Source organism: Wyeomyia smithii, chromosome 1 (assembly GCF_029784165.1).
Source record: "Wyeomyia smithii strain HCP4-BCI-WySm-NY-G18 chromosome 1, ASM2978416v1, whole genome shotgun sequence".
NCBI lineage: Eukaryota > Metazoa > Arthropoda > Insecta > Diptera > Culicidae > Wyeomyia > Wyeomyia smithii.
In genome coordinates this window covers 140,280,104-140,302,361 of record NC_073694.1, presented here as the reverse complement: position 1 = coordinate 140,302,361, position 22,258 = coordinate 140,280,104, and the positions used below count along the sequence as shown (strand labels likewise).

Below are 22,258 nucleotides of genomic sequence, written 5' to 3'. Positions count from 1 at the left end.
ATGGCTGGACCGATTTCCACAAAATCAGTGTCATATGAAAGGTCTAGTTGCCCCATAAGACCCTATTGATTTTTTTTTGCAATCGGACTATTACTTTGCCTGTTATGTTTAAAAATGTTAAATCCAGCTATGAAAAGAAACATATTCCGAAGACTATATAAACCCACTCACTTTTCTCAGAGATGGCTGAACCGATTTTCACTAAATTAGTGTCAAATGAGAGTTCCTGCTGCCTCATAACACCCTATTGAATTTTGCTGTAATCGGACAGTAACTTCGTATGTAATGTATCGAAATGTGAAAATCGCGAAACTTCATTATCTTAGAAACACAACCGATTTGAACAATATTGATATCAGATGAACGGGCTACTTAAGAGTTAACTGATGAATTATGATTGAACACGTGGTTTCAAAGTTCGGCTGCCCTATACGTTCCCTTTTCATTTGATTGTAATCGAACTTAAGCAACCGTTATGTATTAAATTGTTAAAACAACGAAAGTCTATTATCTCAAGTATTACACGACTTATTTGAACATAACTAGTGTCATACAAACGAGTCATTCCTCAAACTTATAATAGCAAACTTTATAACAATTTGATATGTGGTTCAAAAGTTTTTGAGAGAAAAGAAATTCAAAGACTATTCAAAACTATATCTGATTTGATCAATATATATGGCCTCAACATGATTTAAATGTGTTATCGTACTATTTGAACGTTCCCGGTATCGCTCGTGATTAAATTGTTCGAAATTAGGAGTCATTTCTTTTATTTCGCTATTTTTTAAGCACTAACATTACGTCAAATTTCATATTTTATACTTCAATTACAACATCAATATTTTAGAACCCAAAGAGTGAATATACCTTTATTGGATTTAAGCATTCATGTGAATCTATTTTTACAAATAAAGGGTTTGAATGAGAAAGGCTGAGTCTGACCGCTAGGTGGATTAATTTAGGTTTTCAAGAATTTTTCACAATTAAAGTCTGTTTCATAAGGTGGCATCCATAAATTACGTTACGCTCATAGGTGGGAGGGGAGTATCCTTGAGCGTTACGATTTGTTACATAGGGCAAGGGGGAGGTAAGATCAGTTTTACGTAACAAAAAATCTCTGGAGAGACTCTCCAAAAACGAGCATTTTTATTAAGCAAATTCTTCTACAGCGTTACGTAGTTTTTTTGGGGGGTAGGTGTTGGTGTGGTCCCCGTGGTTCTGTGGTTAGCGATTTTTAACCCCAGGTTATTAGCTTCAAGGCTAAGCGTGCAATATTGTTTGTGGGTGTTGGTGTTACGTTTCGTTACATACGTTTCGGGGGTAATTATATTATAATTATAATTATAATTTTTTTTTTGCGTTACGTAGTTTATGGATGTCGCCTAAGGAGCAATGGTATACACCAAAATCTGAAAAGAAATTTCAGCAAAAATAATACTGGAAAAAATCAGTAAAAATATTCTTGCTGATTATCAGCATTAAGAATTCTGTTTGCCGGAAATCAGCAAATTGCTGGTAATTGCTGAATTTCTGGCAACTCCATCCGTCAAACTGTCAGAACAATCGCCATTTTGTACGTAAAAAGTTAACAAAACTATAGAGAAATAAAAATGAGCTTATAAGCGTATGTACCATGGATGCGGAATTTAAAAAAGCATTGCATGCGCTTAAATAGAATAATTGTGATATAAAGAATATGTGCGAAAAGTTAATTTTCAGTCTTTTCTAGGAATTTGGGAATATGGGCAATATAGGTTATGGTTATGTCGATGGGCTACAAAGACATTTAAAAGTTCATATCGATAATTTAGATTTAAAGTCAGATAACAAGTGAATGAACAGCGTTTGGTTCAACAATTTTTCGAAAATTTTTCATACACCAGACTGTGTAATGTCTATAAAAATCAGCATTCGAAATGTTATTCATGTTTTTGAAACTACCTATGATAAACAATAGCAGATTCATTTCATGAAAAGCAAGAGGAATCCGAAATGAGTTGAAATTATGACTTATTCAAATAAATTTAACATATATCTTTAAATCAATTGAAGATTTAATAAGCTAGCGTTATCGAATGAATTAATCAAATCTAAAATCCTGAACTTGCAAAATCCTTGATATTGATAATTTCTTTATTAAACATTTTTGGAAACACTGGTAAGCGTCGTGCCGAAAAATCACAATGTTTCATGAGGGCAGTTTTGAACGAAAAGAAGAATAACTATAAGCCACTTGTCACGTCCTGTCCTAGTCTGACTGTAGTGTGAACACCTGAAGTGATATCCGATATCATCTGGCGATATCAGGTGATATGCGGCGTAGTCTGAACAACACTTAATTTATCCCGGCAAACTTCCGAACACCTGATCGCACTCAGTGAAATTTTTGCGGATGTCAGCAATAAATTTCTACGAACATTTAGCAAATATATCGGTCTACCGTAAGCAGAGCGAGCGTTGACATTTTATTTGCCGATGCTCTCTAAAATTTTGCCGAAAACTTGTGGGATGTTTCGTTGAATTTATCAGCCGTTGAGTTCTCGGCAATAAAATCTAAGTGTGAAGCATAATACAACATTTTGCTTGCCTTGTCAGTGACTGCGGGAGGCGAAATGCTCGCAGAAATACTGTACAGAACACCTTCCCTCTTACAACCGTGTAATTTTCCTGGAAACCGTGTTCCTGCATAATTTGTCATAGCTGATCTCGTTCGATTGTGTCATACGGCGCTCTGTAGTCGGTGGCTCGTGATTACGTTGTATTCGCGGCACTTCTGTAGTATTTGCTGCAGTGCAAAGATCTGGTCCCTGGTGACGCTGGCCCCCTGAATCTCGCCTGGTATTGCCCAAGATTTCCTTTGTGCGATAGATGATCGGCGATCGGCGGCAGCATAGAAGCTGGGAGAGTATCTTTTTTATGGGGGGAGGGGGGGTTAGTTTGCAATGATTTATTTATGTACTAAAATATCTTTTCAGAATAAATATTGTGTGTTCTGCCACAAATGGTGACATTTCAACACTATATATATATATATATATATATATATATATATATATATATATATATATATATATATATATATATATATATATATATATATATATATATATATATATATATATATATATATATATATATATATATATATATATATATATATATATATATATATATATATATATATATATATATATATATATATATATATATATATATAAATTTTTGTACGCTTTTTTATATTATTGAATGTTATTAGCTTTCGCAGTTAAGTTAATGTAATTGTAGGTAAATTATTAAACCTACTTGTCAAGGAAGGGGGAGTACCTTGTAGCCAGCGCCTAGTAGCGTTATTGCATGATAGTTGCTACAATCTAGTTTGTCGCTTTTTTATAGATGGGATACAAGATTTCTTCCATCCATTCCTTCGGTAACATATCTTCCTCCCAAATCCTGACAATCACCTAGTGCAGCGCTCTAGCCAGTGCTTCACCACCGATTTTTAGAAGCTTGCTTGGCAATTGGTCACTGCTAGCGGCTTTGTTGTTTTTCACCTCTAGATTAATTGCCGTGCCACCTTCGTCTACTGTAACATCGCCGTTAAGATGCTCGTCGGAGTACTGTTTCCACCTTTCGATCACATCAAACTCGCTCGTCATGAGATTTTCTTCCAAGTGGCGGCACATACCGACCTCTGGTACGTAGCCTCTGGGTGAGCTGTTCAGTTTCTCGTAGACTTTATGGGTGTCGCCAACGCAGTACAGGCGTTCCATCGCTTCGCGCTCTCGTTCCTCCTGTTGACGCTTTTTCCTTCGAAGGAGCAAGTTCTGCCTATTCCGCGCACGTTTATATCGTTCCGCATTCGTTCTCGTGCGGTGCTGCAGCATTCTCGCCCGTGCTGCAGTCTTCTCCTCTACTAACTGTTTGCATTCGCCGTTAAACCAGTCGCTTTTTTTCGATTCGGAGCGACTGTACCTAGTACCGCATTAGCAGTGCTTTGGACTACTATTCCACGTGAGGCTGCAAAGTTTACAGTCAACGGTGCGACTGTTGTCGTTCGATATGATGTGAAGGCTGTTCGGCCCAACCACCGGTCTGTACCTTACCTTTCGTCTTACCTGAGCCTTCATGTCACCGATGACAATTTCCACTTCCATCCTAAGGCAGCCGTCACGTCATACGTTTGTTCCAGCTACGCCAACAACGCTTCCTTCTCGTCGTTTGGTCTCGCCTCATGTGGGCAGTACACGTTGGTGATGTTGTTGTTGAAGAAACGGCCTTTAATTCTCAGTTTACACATTCTAGCATTAATCGAGAACCGACCACGCGTTGACGCATCCTAGCCAGTACTACAAAACCGGTTCCCAGCTCGTTGGTAGTACCACAACTCTGGTAGAAAGTAAGCGGCCCGATGCCTGCTATTCCACACCTTTTATCCTATCCAGCAAAGTTCCTGCAGTGCTACAACTTCGAAGCTGCGTGGATTTAACTCGTCGTAAATGAACCTATCGCAGACCGGAACGCATAACGACTTGCAGTTTTGTGTTCCGAGTTTCCATTTCAAAGTTCATTTTCGTCGCCATGGTCTTTGCCAATTGTTTCGTGTGGCTTGTTGGGCATTACCAAACCCCCTGTCTCGCCGGAGGACCATTATGTCAGCTCTGTTTAGAGTCCCACGTTGGCACCAGGATGTTGATCAGCCCCTTCTAACATTGATACCGTTTTGAGCCGCGCTATCTTGATGAACAGGCGCTCTGGTTGGCGATGCATTTTCTCTACCGCCGAAGTATGTTTAACGCGCCAATGAGCGTTTCGCACCTTCTCATTTAGCTATTTGTCGGACGACATTACCCAGGCTACACCAACCTGTTATGTCCATGTTTCACCTGGCAGTCTAATGTGATCGTATGACTCATGGAGGAGTGAGATAGGAACTTGTGAAAGCCGTAGCTAATTTTGACACCCTTTCCAAGTTGCCAACTCACCGTTTGAAGTCCACGTTTGGAACCACGTTGAGTTGTTTGTAGAAGAAAGGTCAACGGCTGTTGCGACATTAGACCCTATGAATAAAAAAGTTTACTTCGATTCTTGCATAAGATTTGCACGGGATGAGTGAAGTAAACGCTTTATTCATGAGGCCTATTCTTTTGTATGAGTCTAACAGATCAGTAGTGTATGGCACCAAGTGGAAACTTCTAGCCGGAAGCACTGATTAATAGCGATTGTACCCGGATAGGTCGAGAGACGCCATGGAGAAATTACGTTCGACCTGATACAGATTTATTTTGTAGGATGCATGAAGGATTGTGTGACCGCTTGCTAAATTGCCCCTAGAGCTACAAGGCAGATGGCGAGTCGACCAAAGATCACGCGTGTGTTGTTATATTTGATGTGTTAAAATGACATACGGTTTTTTTGCTAGTTTAGGTATTTGCTATGACGAATAAACAAATTGGAGAAAAGTGCACAATAGCTCACAAAATGGTATGTTCGGTAGTTTTCAATTGTAAAAAACTATGATTGTATCACTGTATTATGCAATCACGCATTTTCACTAGAACACAGATTAAATAAAAGGAGAAATATACAAAAATGTTCACGTGGTTTGATTCACTAATATAGCTTCTGATTTGTGTAGAAGATTACAGTGTGTTGGCTTTTATTGTTGCGTTGCATCGCGGCTATTGATTGGTTCATACTTTTTACGATTATTTGACAAGGGGTTTCCATGATCGATTCGTAATAGAAATGCTGCTAAAGTTAAGATTTTGCTGTTGCTAATTTGTATTATATGCTAATTCTAATTCATTTATTTGGCTAAACAGGGGTATAAATGTCTCGAACTGATTTACACAGCTGCAATCGATTGTTTCATTACTTTGTAACGAATTGGAAACTACTTTTAATCAGTACATTGTCGCCGCGCTTGTACCATCAATTTTTGGCTACACGATTGTGTTTTGATTCCTACTAGCAGTCTTTTTCGTCGCACGATATTCAACCACTTCACGCCTGCATGTCCTATGTGTCACTAAATGTAATCAGTTGCGATTATAAATACAACTTTCTGTTTGTAAGATTTTTATCCGCTCGCTACATTATCGATATACGCCTGCAATTTACCCATAATCCTTAATCAGCTGTCTCCTTTATGAACATTAGCTTAGCTGCCCTGAAATGCGAAAAATAACTTTGAGAATGCTTATAAATATAATTTGAATTTTTTTCTGTCACCTGATAGTACAGGAGATACACATGCAAAAGTTGCAAAGCGGTTGTACATCAAGTGGCATTTTTGAACGATCTATGATAGGTTTGACTATTTTCACAAATAATTTATTTCAAAAACAATAACAAGTTTTTATCATTTGTCTATGCTCAGGAAGTTCCTCGGAAAATTTTGAAGTCATGAGGATTTCAACAAGGTAATTCTCTAATAATTTGAAGAGTCGAGCTGTACGCTTTGGTCCTCTCTAATGATTTTTAATATTAAAGTCTGGTATTGGATTTAAAAGTCGGCTTCGAAAAATTTTGCTGACTAATAAGAGCATCACAATGGCCTACAGGTTTCTCTTTTGAATTTTCATCTCTGGTTATCTGGTAAGGATTACAATAATCGAACAAAAGGCAAACTAAATATCGTTTGTTGTAAATATCGTTTGTTCTGATTTTTAGGAAGTTAGAAAAAAAGGTGACTCATTAAAAAAGTATATGGGCTTTATGTTTCCGAGGTATAGGTGATTTTGCTGGATACAAGCGTTGTTATTAGTCGAGAAAAGTCCCATCGAAAACCTTGCTGTGACTCCACCAAAATGAATTACCAACCAAAAAATACCTTCGTTCAACGTTCTCCCAAGACTACTAAAACAATATTTTCCGCTAGTTACTCGTTTGTTTCCTACGTCTTAGAGAATTCTCCCGTTTGAATGTCCGTCAAATAGTTGCCAGTGCCAGTTTGCGCAAAGAATAAATTTCTCAACATGTGGGTTCTGGACTTGGCTCCCCTCCGCGGTTCATCCAATTTTGATGATGCTCTATTTTCCATACTGTCTGGTGCCATCTGCATCTTGGATGTAACTGTCACTGACGAAGAAGCCTGTTGTTCCAGTTGAGCCTGCTCATCTAATTCCTGCTCGAGGCTTACATTTTCCGGAATGTTGTACGAGCCGGTGTTGCTGTCCATGGACAGGGTGCGGTGTTGATGTGCTGCCGCACCGAGTTTGGGTATGCGTGTACCGAACGCATTGATGCGTTGATGCTTAGAAGCCGAATTTCCGCTGCTGCTCGCCGCACCTGCTCCCGCATTCGTACCTACAGCGCTGTGACTATGATGACTGGTGCTAATCGTGTTGGCAGTATTGTGCGATGATGATAGACTAGTTGAATCAAAGTCATCCCGGAAGGATCGCTCCGAGCTGCGAAATGATCGACCACTACCCAGACTGGCTTTATCCGCTGCAGTATCCTGGATTAAGAAAAGGTACCTTTAGAAAAAGAATAGATAGAAGATTTGTTGAGAGCTTGCCTGATCCAGAGGGACAGTATACCAGATGTCACAGGAGTCTTTTTTGCTGCCACCACCAGTGCTACTGCTGTCAATAACATAGCATACGGTACTATCGAATCGAACTCGCTCAGAGGCACCGTCCTCCGATGCACTAAAACAGGCCGAATCTGTAGCCATCTGTTGCGCTCGATAACTGAGAATTGATCCCGCTAGGGCCTTCGTAGAGGCTGTATCATTCAGAGTATTGCCTGATTTTTCGCTAACGCATGTTACTGCAGAGGCCGTCTCCGATGTGCTAATATCAGCTTGTACCTCCAAACGATGGCTACAGGAGAAATGATTATTAATATTGAAATTTTCATTACAACAGACAGCTGGGTAGCTTACCCTGTTATGCTGCCGGCTAGGGCGGTCATTGATTCTCGTGTCGATGGATTTGCGATGGCGCTGAAGTTTGAATGCTGACTGCTGACCCCCAGGTGGCTTCCGCTGGCGACACTCAGACTAACTTCTCCTATACTAGTGGCTCCAATCCGTGATACGGCGTCCACGCTTGTTGCATCTGTTAGAGATAAGAGAAGCAAAAATAGTCTGAAAACTGTAGCCCGGGGTCTGTGCCTTCTTCTTACCATGATTCCGAGAGCCATTGTCTTCTTCTTCGTCAAACTCAAACTTGGTCCCCTCGCCACAACCAGCGCGGCACAAGGAAACTGGTACTACCCCGTAAACGTAAAACAGCAGGATAGGTACTCCAATAGCTACTGCTAACCCAGCTAGCACAGGAGATACAATTACCTGAAAAAAAAAACATAGAATTAGTAGCATGAGTTTTTTCGGAAAGATGAACATTTGGAATACAGGGTGTTCAATAAATTCGAACACACTTTAAACATGTGGTAAAAAAATGAAAATATAAGATATTTTTTTCCGGAATAATATTTTAATTAAAGCAGTGTTTATTGAGAACCTTCACGGCATATTAGCTGGGGGCACATCCCTTCTTTGTGCTGTATGACAAGCTTGAGACGTTTTTCAGAAAAATAGCACGCGGCACGCACCAGGTCCATCTGCATTTTGTTCCAGATCTTAAAAAAAATTATGCTTTGCACACATATACGTTTATACAATAAAATCCAGGCGATTAGGGTCCGGAGAGCTGAGAGGCCATACATTTTTACCGAGAAAATAAATTCTCCCGACACCACGTTTGGACGATATTCGTATGGATTGTTGCACCATGTTGTTGAAAAATGTAATGATTCTCCCGAAGTGCCGGGGCCACAATCTTCTACAAAATATCGGCCTTATAGTGAACTTATAATCACCAGCGAGAGCTTTCCACGTCTGGTTATGGCCCCTATATCATCACCGACACAGCGCTCTGGAACCGCGGGATGTTTATATGAGCCAACGTCGGCGCTTACCGCTGGTCATTTTGGATATTGTGCTGCTGTTGTAAGACACAGTTTTTTTTATTACGGCGTTGCGGTACTCTTCCATCGTGCGCGGTAAATAAACAACAAATGTTAGCAAGTCAACACCATACACGTCGCTTAGCCTATATATGAGGCTAAAGCTAAAAAACCAATACACAGAAAGCACATGGTGGGCACCTACACAACGATGTATTGCACTTCCAGAATTATCCCACGCGTATTCCAAAAAACCGTTGCCATGCCCTTGCCAGCGGTAGAAACCTGTCGTCTAAATCTAAGTTTAAGCTAAGTTATGTGTTTTTTGTTTCTCATTCCATTTTATCTACCTACACTATACAAATTATGATGATGCAATTTAGAGAATTCAAATCGGTGAATTGTGAATTGAAATCGACGCTATAGTTTTGTAGTCCGATTACAAAAAAATATGACTATTAGTACTTTCGAAGGACCGGCTTACGCGTTTTCTGCAATACAAATATACTTTGAAAATACCGAATGCTGCCAGCGAGATAAAAACCCGAAAGCATTCCGTTTTTACATACTTATCGTTACTGCAGTATTGTATGATATTCAAACTTTTCTTTATAAACTTCTCTTAAACTCATGTCCACAAAAACCTAGAGAAAATCACATGACAAATAACTCTCCGTTTGTAGTTACACACGAGGCGTATTGCCTTGTTAGAATTGAATTTATCCGGTGCATGAACTTCCTGTCGGCTAATGTGAGCGTAAATTGCTCTCGCGTGAATGCTGCGTGCTCGGATGGAGTCTGGCGAGAAAGGCAGCATGTTCCTATCGCACCTTATGGGAGACCCACCCAACCAGAGTTGCCAATGTTCCAGTTTAAACTGGATTCTTCCAGTTTTTTTCAAGTGATCCAGTCAAACAGTTTAATCTCAAAATCTTCCAGTTTTTCTGTATATCTGCCAGTTTTATCCAGATTTTTTGGACACTCAACCTCCGATTGGTTTTTTGAAATATTTTTAGAACGTAAATTTTGTGGATTGATAAGTCACTCTTAACTCTTAACTTTTAACAGCATTTTCAGTATCGTATCTTCTCGTACGAAACAAAGCCAAACTAGGTGTTGTATTGCATGGTTGAGATATAAAGTTCAGTTTTATTCTAGAATCTAACAAAAAGGCTTCATCAGATCATGCAGAAAAAGAAATTAATTGCAATGATAGGTTAATGTTATATAAAAATTAAAACAATCTATTTCAAAAACGTTATATTCAGACGGCATTCTTCAAATTACTTTCTGTTGCGGAGCAATTTGAAAATTGTTCGAATAATCAGATATCAAGAGATAGCAAACTCAGAGATAACTGAAATTTACACTTCACACTTGTAACGTAGGAAAACGTTGCATCAGTTCTTTTGTTAAAAGTTAAAGTAAATAAAAAAAGCTTTATTTTCTGTTTTTGCTATTAACTGGTTGCGCAATTTCAAATTTTGCTCCTGTAAATGAGATTTTTCAGTCTATATGTTTAACAAAATAAAAGCATACAAAATGTATGCCCGCTGTATTTGAAACTTATAATGGATTCAATAACCATCACAAAGAAGCTCTCTCACAATTTTGTCGGTATTTTGTAAATTTATTTGGAATCCAGTTTTTTCCAGTTTTTTCTTCAGCATTCTTCCAGGTTAATGAAAAAAATTATTGGTAACTCTGCACCCAACCATGCTGCCTGCTCGTGGTGCAGTTCCTAACCATCGTTTTGGTCGAAGCACAACCGAATGTTCATCACCGCTGCCAGTTCCAGCTGTAACCTTGCCGTGTTCGGACGTGTTTTTCCTGAACAGTGGAAGTGAAGTTTAGTTGTTACACTGTATTACACTGTTACGTTTGTTGTCGTCGCGGGGAAAGTAAAAGAGGGTGCGTGCCAATCAGTGATAGAAAAAAGCAATGCTTTTGATATGAAAGGGCTATCACCCCCGTTTAATTGGGTTGATGCGCTTGGGTGTTTCGGGCAGTAGGCTTGTGAATCGCCACCTGCAATGTAGTTACATGTGTTTTGATTAGATTGAAACAAATTACAACCGAAGTACACAAAAAGAGGGTGCGGTAGTTAAGAGAAAAAAAGATGCATTAAACCGAGGCGTGCCGTATGTTACGACTCATGTAAAAAAGTAAAAAAATTATTGGAAAGCAGATGCCGAAGCACATTACTCTCTTCAAAAACGAAATCGTAATCTAGAAGCTTTCCAAACGAAAAAAAAAACTCAACTCGTATCTTGTAAGATCATATTGCAGTCGAAAGGCTATGAAAATGTTCAATGTCATAGAAGTAAAATGACCCACGACACTGAAAACTATGTGCAAATTGCCGAAACTAAACTGTGAGTTAAAAATGGAAGTTTTCTTACAAAACCAATGTGCTGAACTAAGAGATAGGCGTGCTATGCTGGTGCCGGCGGGGGTGGTAAAATTTCCTCGAAGTTGTAGAATACATGTTAACGCAGCGTTCCCTGTTCAGATGGTAGGGGGAAACGTCGCGGATGGCAGCGGGCGTCAGAAAGCCTAGTTCAATCATTCGTCTAGACGGCAAATCGCCTACACAGAAACGGCTATGATAAATTCAATTACTTCAGATGACGGCCGGAGTTTACTACGTCTACGGTGGTTTTTTGTGGTGGCTTTGGGTTGTGTTGCAAGCAATAAAATAGACCAGAAACGACGCTACATAAGGAGAAAAATTGGCAGTTTTATTCGGTTTTTTGAAAAAGCGAACAAAATAATTGTCGTGAACTATCGCTTTATTCATAATGGGAAGTTTTACGCTAAGTGACTGAAAATTGCTATCGAGAGATGAATTGTTCGACAAATTATGCTGATCGCTTAGAGCAAAGATAAAATTAGGTCGCACATATTTCCAGCATTTGGATTCTCGCCGGAACTCTGCTTTGAGGATCTCGTCTTGAACGTCAATCGCTAAGCTTCGAGTTTCCCAACTTTGTGGTATATCATGATCCTGTTTTGATTTGCAAAAGTGTTTTTCCCTTTGGTGGTTTTAGAAAAAACCTTCTTCTCGTATGTTCTTATTACATTACGCACCACTTGCAAATCACTTACATTTTCCTCTTTCGCCAACTTCTTCAATAATAGTAACAAACGGTGGTTTGTAGATAATGACACGATGTTTGTCAGTAGAAAATATTAACATTTTTTTATAAACAAGAGAAACGTTTTAGTAATCTATCGCTTGAATGTTAACAGCTTAATGCAGTCAACTAAACACACGACAAACAAAAGTTTTGCAAATGCTAAGTTCTCCATGTATTAATTTGAAACGGTGAATTCCAGTTTCTCATTACACAATAATAGTAACAACTTATAAAATTAGGCAAATATAAAATTTACCCAACTTTGTTTTTATTCAAAGCAATATAACATTATTCATTGACATCCTAAAGCGAGAGTTCATGAATCATTGTTTATTACACTTTTTCACTAGTAAAGTTTTGTTTTAAGTGATGCAATGTTTGAAGTAAAACGTGAGTTACAACATCTTTTCGAACTAATTTCTATTTTTAACAACGACTTTTACCCGTTAACATTCAAGTTCATTAAGGCAGACAATGTGTACAGCAGGGGAAGTGAAAAATAACCGAACTGGAAATATGATACAGATTTGGACAAATATACCGCATCCCGACGGGACATGAACCCGCAATCTCCTCTCCCTTACCACATCAGCCTACTACTACTGCTACAAACTTGTGTGTTCGAAGGCTTAAAGATTCTTAATTTTTAAGTAGTTAAACAATTATATAAACGTAAAAAACAAAGCAAAGCCTTGGTGCTACATTCCGATTCGGAACTTGACCTTCTGTTTATTATACACAGACTTCGCAGCCAGCTTTAAAGTGTACACTGTACAGGACAATTGCGGGGCTAGCGCTACGATCCTACTGACACTAACAGTCTCTACCGAGTCGAGCCTCGAATGTACGATGACTGGCTTGTTAGGCCAGCATCGAACCTCGAGACCAGCTGGGAGAGTTGTAACTCAGGTTGTTTCATTTGAAAACTTTTCAGTTGTTTCATTTTATTGCATAATTTATTCGTTTTCTGCAAATTTCAAACAGTAAGAATAACCTTTTGGCATTTTTTTGTTTCTTAACTCATTTCACATGAGTTACATTTTGTTAATGTAATAATTGTAATGATTAATTTGGATATTTAAATGTGTCTGTTTGTTCTTTTTATTAAATTTTTGCCATTGCAGTTATGTTTTTATTTCTTTGTAAATTTGTGGTTAATTCTCCTATCGCAGTTTCATGCTTATCAAATGTATACTACGTAAATTTGTACAATCGAATTGTGCTTTTCCTATCGATTATTCTCTTTCAGTATGTGCCTGCGTGTAGCAAATGCTTTCACCACACTGCTATTTTCTACACTCCTGTCTCTACCACTTACAGAGAGACAAACACAATTCCAGCTCACTCCACATCTGAGAGAAACAAGAGGGATGAATCACTCTAAAGAGAATACGCAGAAGACATGAGTAAAGCCGAACGGCACGAGCGACGCAGTCTTTTTTTTCTCTCATCATTATCCAATCTCTTTTCCTCTTCTGCCATACTCAAGAAACAAACTTTAAAAAGTACCGCAGATAGCTTTGCTGTGTAATTATTGTGCGTAGTGTCCATATGTGTGAGAAAGTACACCTTAGTTCATTGTCTCTCAAGAAAGAGATTTCAGATTCCATCACGGTGCTTTTTGGGAGCTCGCCAAATACACATGGTCCGTCGTTCTTTTCTAGCATGTGCGTTAATTTTCTCTCCAGAGTGAGAGCAGTTGTTTTCACAGTGAAAGATACTCTCTCACACTCTAGAGATTTTCTGGGGAGAAAAGACAAGCCTGATCTGATGTTCTTCTATTTTTTTTTTATTTTGACATGGGACTTCGTCTTTCTTCACAAAACTAGGGTACATTCTGTGAAAACAGAAATAAGCATGTAACGTTTTGGGTTGGCGCAATGGAAGCTTTCAAATGCGAATAGCTCTCACACAGCTGTACCGAACTTAATAATTAATATGTCGTTGGATTTCTAGAACATACAAAAATTTTGTTAAATGATAATTATCACCACTATTTTCCTACTACATGGTGAAAATTACGAAAAAGTTTCAAGGTCGAATTTTCCCATACACATTCCATAAGATTAGCGCATTTCCCTAGCGCAGATATCAAAATTGTGGATTGAACGATTCCAAGCGTTGGTTCGATAAATACATACATATAAACTGGTACTGTGCTTCCAGCAACTATGTAAGAATGCTCGTTATTTCAATTCACCCATTCAATATTCGAAAAGCAAAGCGGACGGTTCTTTCCGAAGTGCCAGAAAGCGGGTGGTGGCAAATATTGGTCGGTTATAAAGGCGTACACCATCGAATTGAATTTCTCATTCGTTCATTAGGCGGCAAAGCGTTCTTTCTGGACCTGGCGGCAAAGCGTTCTTTCAACTTATCCAATTTTCAAGAAATAGCAGTAGGTATGCTGGAAAGTGGATTTTACATCAACCGATTAAGTAAAATGCTTCGCGTTTTGTGTGCGTGTCTTTCTGCTGACCACCGGATAAATTTATTATACCATTCGTAGTCCCACGTCGAACCTGCATTTGTGCACTTAGGCACATACTTTTTTTCTTATGCTCAATACATTTTTGGTTTATTCTAATCGTAAAGCAAAGCAAATCCTTGGTGATAGATCCCGATTCCTAACTCGACCTTCTGTTCATCATATGCAGACTTCGAGGTCTGTTTAGTGTAAAAGACAGTAGGGTTGTAAAATCTTACACACTTTTCTGATTTTTATGTACCAGTTGAAAGAGTGTAATTTTTTTAGCAAAACGTGACTTTTAAAAAAATGTCCCAGAATTAATTTGTTTTTTAACATTGTCATTTTTGATTTGGTTGAAACTTTGCATAGACGTTTCTATGGGCAAAAGTTGTCATTTTTTGTGCTATTGGTTTAATTTTTTGGAACACGACTCATTTTGTAAGAGCTATTTTAATATGCTTTTCGAAAAAAAAATTCAAAAATTCAAAAATTAAAATTTTTTTTCAAAAAAATCATAACTTTTTTTTCTCGATTTCTGGGAGCAGGCATTGTTTTTTCGGAACAATAACGATCGGAAAATTAGAAAAACGGACAAAAAATGAGTTGTATGAGATTAATAATGGGTTGTAAAGAAATATACATCGCAAAAAAATTCTACTAGAAAAAAAAAACAAAAGAAAATTAACACTAAATTTTAATTAAAAGAGTCGATTTTTTTTTAAATTTTTTAAAGAAACTCGAAATTATAACGTATTTTTTTGATAAAATTCCAGGAAGGAGAAATGAAAAATTTTTTTTTTTTGTGGGAGGTTATGTTTTTAAAAATATATTTCTTTGAGACATTTTTTAAAAAAATTGTATTTCGATAATTTTAAACAATATAAACGGTCATTTCAAATAATAAAGCTTTCAATAAATAACTTTGTAAATCTAGTGTCTAGGTTATTTTGAATGTAAGTTGGAAAAATTAGTTAACTTAACACTAAATCGTATAATAAATCAAACAAAAAAATTTTTTCACTCAATTTAATTTTAAGTTAAAGCTTGACAATATACTAAAACTTTTAATGAAAAGCTCTGGATGGCGAAATTCGAAACAAATTTTTACTTGAAAATTTAGTTTCAAGATTTTTTTTCCATTTTCAACAGTTTTGAGAATAATCCAATGATGCAGAATAATTCTGATAGTACTTTTAAATCTTAAAGCTTTTGGTGACTAACTCTATAAATGCATCTCGGGGTTTTCTAGTAATAAACATAGACTTGTTGTACCATACGATTGATAAAACACAATCCATTCTTTAACACCGAAAAGATTGGATGGATCATTCAAAAGTTATTTCCGTCTTCCAGCGAAACTAGTAACTTAACTAGTTCTTCTAGCGTAACTAGTAAGGGCAGGTTGCCCTGAAGCTCAAACTAAAAAAAACCCTATGAAAAATTTCAGCTTAATAGGACTTAGGAAAGTCGTCCTTCATAGCGACTAAAGCTGAATTACATGGCACCCTAGTATTTTGCCACTACTTGGTAAAACGAACAATCATTCTCAACCAAGTGACGCGCGCGTTGTTTTGCTTGTAAAATATTGATATATGGTACAAAAATAATGGCATTCATAAGCTACTAGAACAGTGGTTCTCAACCTGGGGTACGCGAAGAAAAATCAGTTATGGCGGAAAAAGCAAATTTTCTTTATATTTTAATAATCTCAAATATCTTAAAAACGGATGCCAAAGTTTTAATATTTTAAATTACTGTTAGAATCATATTTCATCACTGGAATTTGATCCTTCTCAAAAATGTAGAAATTGAAAAAAAAATTAACTTAACTTTCAAGTAAAATTTGTATTACATTTCTCCATCCAGGATTTGTTATCAAAAGTTTTGGAATATTTTTTTCTGCATACAGTTTCAACAGAAAAACCACTTGAGGGGAAACTATAATTGATTCAATGTATAATTTAATGTTTATTTCCTGATTTTTGCTCTTTCATGTAGTTTTTTTTATTTCTGATGAACTTTTAGGTAATTATCTATATAAATTTCATCGATAAATTAAGTTGTGAACTGTTAATTGTTTATTCTTTGCATGTTCATATTTTTACATTAGCGCTAAGTTTTCCATCTTTTCAGAAAGCTCTTAAAAAAGACAAAGATGTTTGAAATTTTGGCAGAACCGAAAATGTAAAGGATTTATTCAAAAAAAAAGGTTATTCTATCAGGTTATCATTCCTATTCTCCTGCTTTATTTCTTTCTATTTCCTGCCGTTTCGCGGTTAGCTTATTGCTCTACCGCTACTCCGAACAGTATTGTTGCGAACATCATCATTATTGGTGTTGGCCTTTCATCGCATCCTCCCCTTCGCCGTATTCGACTTTGTTTCGCCATAGTGGCCTAATTTATCTCCCGTACAATCTACTGCCAAAGTGCACAAAATTTTTTATCTGCAATTTGCTCTAGAAATTCATATTGTACTGCTTTTGAAATGCTGAGTAGCGTAGAATAGTTTTTAGTTTTGTCTTTTGATGAACGCACTTTTTAGCCGGTTTGAGAGAAAGGTGTATGTTGCATATTGTGAACGCTTAGAATTTTGATTCATTAAGCGTCTAATGTTGCTTAAATATCTACATGAGGAAGCGAATCGGTAGACCATAACTAATGTAGTGAAAGGCCGGAAGTGATATTAAAACATGATGTGTTGTCAGTAACGATTGAATGACATTGCAGCGAAGGTGTGGTTTCCAGTGAGGGCTACTAACAAAAACAATTCCCTCATGTATTGCTTAGTAACGATACAGGGAGTGTTCTCAGACTCAACAAAACAGTACTTCCGCCGCACCTTGTAGCAAATCAATAAATTAAGATGAAAACCGTATAAAATCAAATATTCTGTTTTTATGTGATGAAAAACCAAAGAGATCATTGAAAGCCATTTTTGTTTATTTGGAAAATTCCTGCTTCGATTCGAATGATTAGTTTCACTGTGAGAGTGAGTGTTACTGCATGGTAAAAAAGACTATGAGAACCGGGAATTCACCATTTTGGATCATGTTTCGTTGTAAAATCCTTTTTCCTGCTTCGACCTTGACCTACATTGTGCAGCACAAACTGTATGAATTCAGTGCATCAGAGGACAGAAGCACAGATGATGAAATGCTGAAAAGAGCTTTGGGGCAAAACTGCCTTGTACAAATGAAAACGAAGCAAAAATAGATTTGTTGCAGGTTTCACTTGATAGATTGAAATTACTTAGGAAGGCAGCAAACACCAGCTGCACTAGAACACCACCACCAGGCTTGTGCATTTGCATAATTTCGTACCATCCGATCTCACTACCGATTAGGGATAAGCATTTTCAGCTAGAACCAGTTTTGGAAAGTTGCTGTGAATTCTCTCGGATAATACCTCATGGAAATTTATATACCGGTAGTTTTCGTGGACTTTTTCCCCATGAACCTTTTTTATTTCAAATATTCATCTGACCAGTAAACACCAAAGTAAGTCACCAGTGAATATCGGTTAGATTAAAAATATGAAGAAAGAAACTCTACACATACCTTGGCAATATTACAGTAGATAAAACTTCTGGTTGAAGTACGATGGGACTCTAGTAATTCAATTTTGACCGTGTTTTAATTTGTCGAACTAATCGAATACTTTTGTTCATGCATAATGGAATCCACGTGAACTTTATTTTATGATAAAGTCAATCAAATTTATAGATTCCACCAGATAGACAATCTTTGAATAATTATGTTACATTTCAGGAACACTGTGGAGATTTTAATAAGAATTGTCATTGTATGCTTGAACGCAAGATAGTGAAACATCGAATTTTTCTTCCAAATTTTTTTTTCAAAAGCCTAATACTTTCATGAATTATCGTGAACGATCCTTGTGAGTGTGAGTATTTCCCTCCCTAATCCTTTAATTTTTCGAAACCAAAGTTTAACTTGTCTAAAGTGTAAAAAGTAACATGTAATCCCTCATTACTAAAACTCTTGCATTAACATTCTCAACTGCTGCGGTACTTCTGACATTTTTTCATCGTTTACTGGCGCGATATCTCCCAACTGGTCTCGAGGTACGATGCTGACCTAACAACACAATCATCGTAGGTTCGAGTCTCGGCTCGGGAGAGACTGTTAATGGCAGGAGGATCGTAGCGCCTAGCCCCGCAAGTGTCTCGTACACTGCGGGCTGCGAAGTCTGTGTATAATAAAACAGAAGGTCGAGTTCCGAATCGGAATGTAGCTCCAAGCTTTTGGTTTTACTGGCGCGAAATGGGGAACGTAAACCAACAACAGCACCACCAAACGATAAATTATTCATCCATTCGGTTGATTGAAAATGGAGGTAAATGTCCTTCCCGTCGACTAGCAAAGTATAGAAAGAGAACCTCGACTGACGCACTCCCCTTAGATCAGATTCTCCCCAATAGAGCTGCAACTAAATAAAGCGTTCTGTACCGCTGCGGCTGTGATAACCACAAACCATTTCAAGCCCATTAAAGGGTGGTAATTTCTAGCAGAGCTGTTTTTCGGACGAGTATATTGATATTAAATGAACGTCTGCAACGTTAAATTTCAGGTTTGCTGAAACAATGTCATGGTGGGCGTAAAAAGTAGCGGGATCAATCAATAGAGTTTCTGTGCATACATAATGTTCAAAATATATTTCTCGGAGTTGAATTACAATGACCTTTTGTCTAAAAAACTGCCAGTCATTGCTGTCTATAGCAACAGGGGGAATTACATTAAAAGGTTCCTACATAGGGCAGCATAGGGAGACAACGGAAACCAATGAAGCGATGCATAATTGGCGATGCTTCGTTTATTTCCTACCACTGCAGCTTGTTTTATTATTTGTGCTTGAAAAATCGTCAAATGAGATTGTTTTGCGTTTGCATATAGATGGATAAGGTTTACCCTGAAATAAACATTCTCGTTTTTCTTACAGATCTGTTCTAAGGCCCAGAACAAAGAAGAATGTCCGATACGGAAGAAGATTCGATCAGTTCCGACGGCTGGCCCATTAACGAGGACTGGTTGATAGAGGTGCTGAAAAAGCATCACGAAGTGCGGTCCGGAATTAGGATTACAGATTTTAAAGTGAAGCAAGGCTGCCATGAAGGGGTCAATAATCTAAGCGATATCCTAGCAGTTTCGGTGATCTACGAGTTTCAAAATCAGCAGATTGAAACTAAGCATTTGGACATCGTGATAAAACTCCTGCCGCAGGATCCGTTCAGCAGGTTTTTCGTGACGGAAGCGCAATTCGACTTGAGGGAAATCAAATTCTACACAAGTGTGAGTCTAACGATTGCCGCTAGATGTTCTTTAAGACAGATACTCATAATCAAATTTTTTCAGATACTTCCTGATCTCCTAGCGTTTCAGGAGTTGCAGAATACCAAAGAAGATGGTATCGGAATGTTGATTTCGGTACCCACATGTTTCTACACGCAGTACACTCCCAATATTAGTCCTTCACATGGCAGTCCAGAGCCTCCGGAGAGCATTCTAGTGTTGGAAGATATGCGATCGCTAGGTTACAAGGTCCGTTAGTTAGTCTACATAAATATGTTACTAATAGATTACTCCTCAGGGTGCTAATTTTACTTCCGGACTCACAGTCAGTCAAACAGAGGCTGCCATTCGAGCAATCGTGACCATCCATGTGCTTTCGCTGGGTCTCAAAGTCAAGAAGAAGGTCAACGTTAACGAAAAATATCCCGTAGGTTACTATTAAATATTTTCTGATTCGTTTAGCACTCACACAACCCCCCTATCACAGTTCCTCTTCCAAACGACCCGAGCCACCGAGAGCTACCAGCAGTTAGTGGAACAAGGCATGCCTCAGCTAACTAAGTTTCTCGAGACTAAGCCAGACTACGTAAATGAACTCAAGGCGCTCAATAAAATCCGTCCCAAGACGAAAGAACTGATCGAAACACTTTTACAGCCAATTGAACCAATGGGACTGATTACACATACGGATTTTTGGTGTAACAATCTACTGTTCCGTTCGGAAGCGGATGGCACTGATACCTGCATCATTTTGGATTGGCAGATGGTGACATACAGCCGCCCCACCAACGATCTGGCGTTGCTGCTGGTATCGTCAATCCCGTCCAATATTCGGCGACAACATAGTGCTCGACTGCTAGATTTGTACTACAATCTGCTGAGAGACAATTGTTTGAAGTTGGACATAGATATAGAGGTTGACTTAGACTACAGTCGAAATAAGATGGAACTTGAGTATCGGTAAGATAATTTTTAAACGACGAGCGGAGGATGCTATTCTTGCTGTTTTATTTCTCATTCTCAGACAATCCGGACTTTTGGCGTTACTACTTTGTATTGGTTCGATCGATATAGCTATTGGAAATCCGCTGGCCGAACAACGGCTGCTGGATGTACTGCGGGATTTTAACAACGATGGCGTGTTGAGTTTAGAGGAGTTCATCAGTTGTAATTAATTACTTGAGACTCGAAGCATAGAACATTAATTATTTTCCAGTAAAACCCACATGAACTTTAATGAAAACAGTTAGAATCTCAATTTTCAACTAGATTAAAATACTGTTGTTCAGCTTTACAACTAACTCGCCAGATGATAAATTATTGTTACCACAAAGATCTGTGCTTTTAACGTAGAACTGCACGCAAATTCAGTCGATCGTTGTAACTGTTAATCGGAACCGAGTTATTGAGGATGAGATAGCACACATTAAGAAATTATAAGCTGTCACATGGGTTGGTTTCAGTGAACCAATTTATTGTCGAATAGGCCCTTAAACGCACATCAATAGAGTTCATAGCACTACCCGAATTGTCCACAACCGTAAGCAAAGTTGAATAACAACGTCGTGGATCTGTGACTGGATCAATCGAATTACTATGAAAGAAATTTCAGAAGCTTCGTTGAAATCTTACTTGCGAAAGCTTGATGGTGCGAATTATCAAGATTGTACTGAATTAGAGCTTTTTTTGATTCGAAGCCTGGATAACAAATGTATCTTAACTATGACGCTATTTTTGTAATTCTTTTACGTAGAATTACGTCTTACGGCAACATTCTAGAATAGGGGTGCACATTAAAAAACCGAAAACATCGAGAGCGTCACAAAAATTGTTCACTTCCAAACATGCTTGTCTTTTCTCCTCAGAAAACCTCTAGAGTGTAGGAGAACATCTTGCACTGCGAAAACAACTGCTCTCACACTAAAGAGCAAATCAACGCACATGCTAGAAGAGAATGACGGACGATTTTTATCTGGTGAGCTTCCTGAAAGCACCGCGGTGAAATCTGAAATCTCTCTCTTGCAAGACAATGAGCTATGGTGTATTTTCTCACACGTGTAGACAATACGCACAGTAATTACAAAGCAGAGCTATCTCCGGTGCGTTTTACAGTTTGTTTCTTGAGCATGGCAGAAGAGGAAAAGCGATTGGGAGACAAAAAAATAGACTGCGTTGCTCGTGCCGGTAGTTTACTCTGCTCGAATTCGTTTTCGCGGTGTAGCTACACGAGGACTACACTTTTGCCCGGTAGGTTTTTTTTCACTTTCGGAACCACTCGCCAGTGGACACTGTGGTGTACTCCTGCGTTTTCTCTGTAGAGTGATTCACCCTTCTTGTTTCTATCAGATGTGGGGTGAGCTGGAAGTGTGTTTGTCTCTCTGGAAGTTGGTTGAGACACTTTGAAGTGAAGAAAGAAGCAGTG

General features: G+C 38.1%; 2 protein-coding genes across 3 annotated transcripts in view; one reads left to right on the top strand and one right to left on the bottom strand.

The window, feature by feature from the left end:
* Positions 1–5,520: 5,520 nt before the first annotated feature.
* The window catches only part of LOC129722464 (E3 ubiquitin-protein ligase RNF19B-like), a 90,191-nt gene continuing 73,453 nt past the window's right edge, over positions 5,521–22,258 (bottom strand). The window contains exons 6-9 of the mRNA XM_055675916.1: positions 8,137–8,302; positions 7,895–8,069; positions 7,526–7,832; positions 5,521–7,465 (exon numbers count right to left, since the gene is read on the bottom strand). Coding sequence (XP_055531891.1) covers positions 6,899–7,465; positions 7,526–7,832; positions 7,895–8,069; positions 8,137–8,302 — 1,215 coding nt within the window. The 3' untranslated portion in view covers positions 5,521–6,898. The remainder of the gene's footprint in view (positions 7,466–7,525; positions 7,833–7,894; positions 8,070–8,136; positions 8,303–22,258) is intronic.
* LOC129722447 (uncharacterized oxidoreductase dhs-27-like) lies at positions 10,675–21,413 on the top strand. Of its 2 annotated transcripts, none has more exons than XM_055675899.1 (6): positions 10,675–10,830; positions 19,487–19,836; positions 19,900–20,085; positions 20,135–20,263; positions 20,324–20,796; positions 20,861–21,413. In XM_055675899.1, the coding sequence occupies exons 2-6, from the start codon at positions 19,516–19,518 to the stop codon at positions 21,009–21,011; spliced, it is 1,260 nt and encodes a 419-aa protein (XP_055531874.1). In that variant the 5' UTR covers positions 10,675–10,830; positions 19,487–19,515; the 3' UTR covers positions 21,012–21,413. The 2 variants fall into 2 exon arrangements, with proteins under 2 accessions (XP_055531874.1, XP_055531881.1); XM_055675906.1 differs by lacking the exon at positions 10,675–10,830 and adding an exon at positions 17,065–17,953.

What these genes read in the sequence shown, in the direction of transcription:
- LOC129722447 (XM_055675899.1), top strand. Translation starts at nt 19,516, where the DNA reads ATGTCCGATACGGAAGAAGATTCGATCAGTTCCGACGGCTGGCCCATT. An exon ending in ACGTTAACGAAAAATATCCC is followed by an intron (nt 20,264 to 20,323) that starts GTAGGTTACTAT and finishes CCCCTATCACAG; the next exon opens with TTCCTCTTCCAAACGACCCG. An exon ending in AAGATGGAACTTGAGTATCG is followed by an intron (nt 20,797 to 20,860) that starts GTAAGATAATTT and finishes TCTCATTCTCAG; the next exon opens with ACAATCCGGACTTTTGGCGT.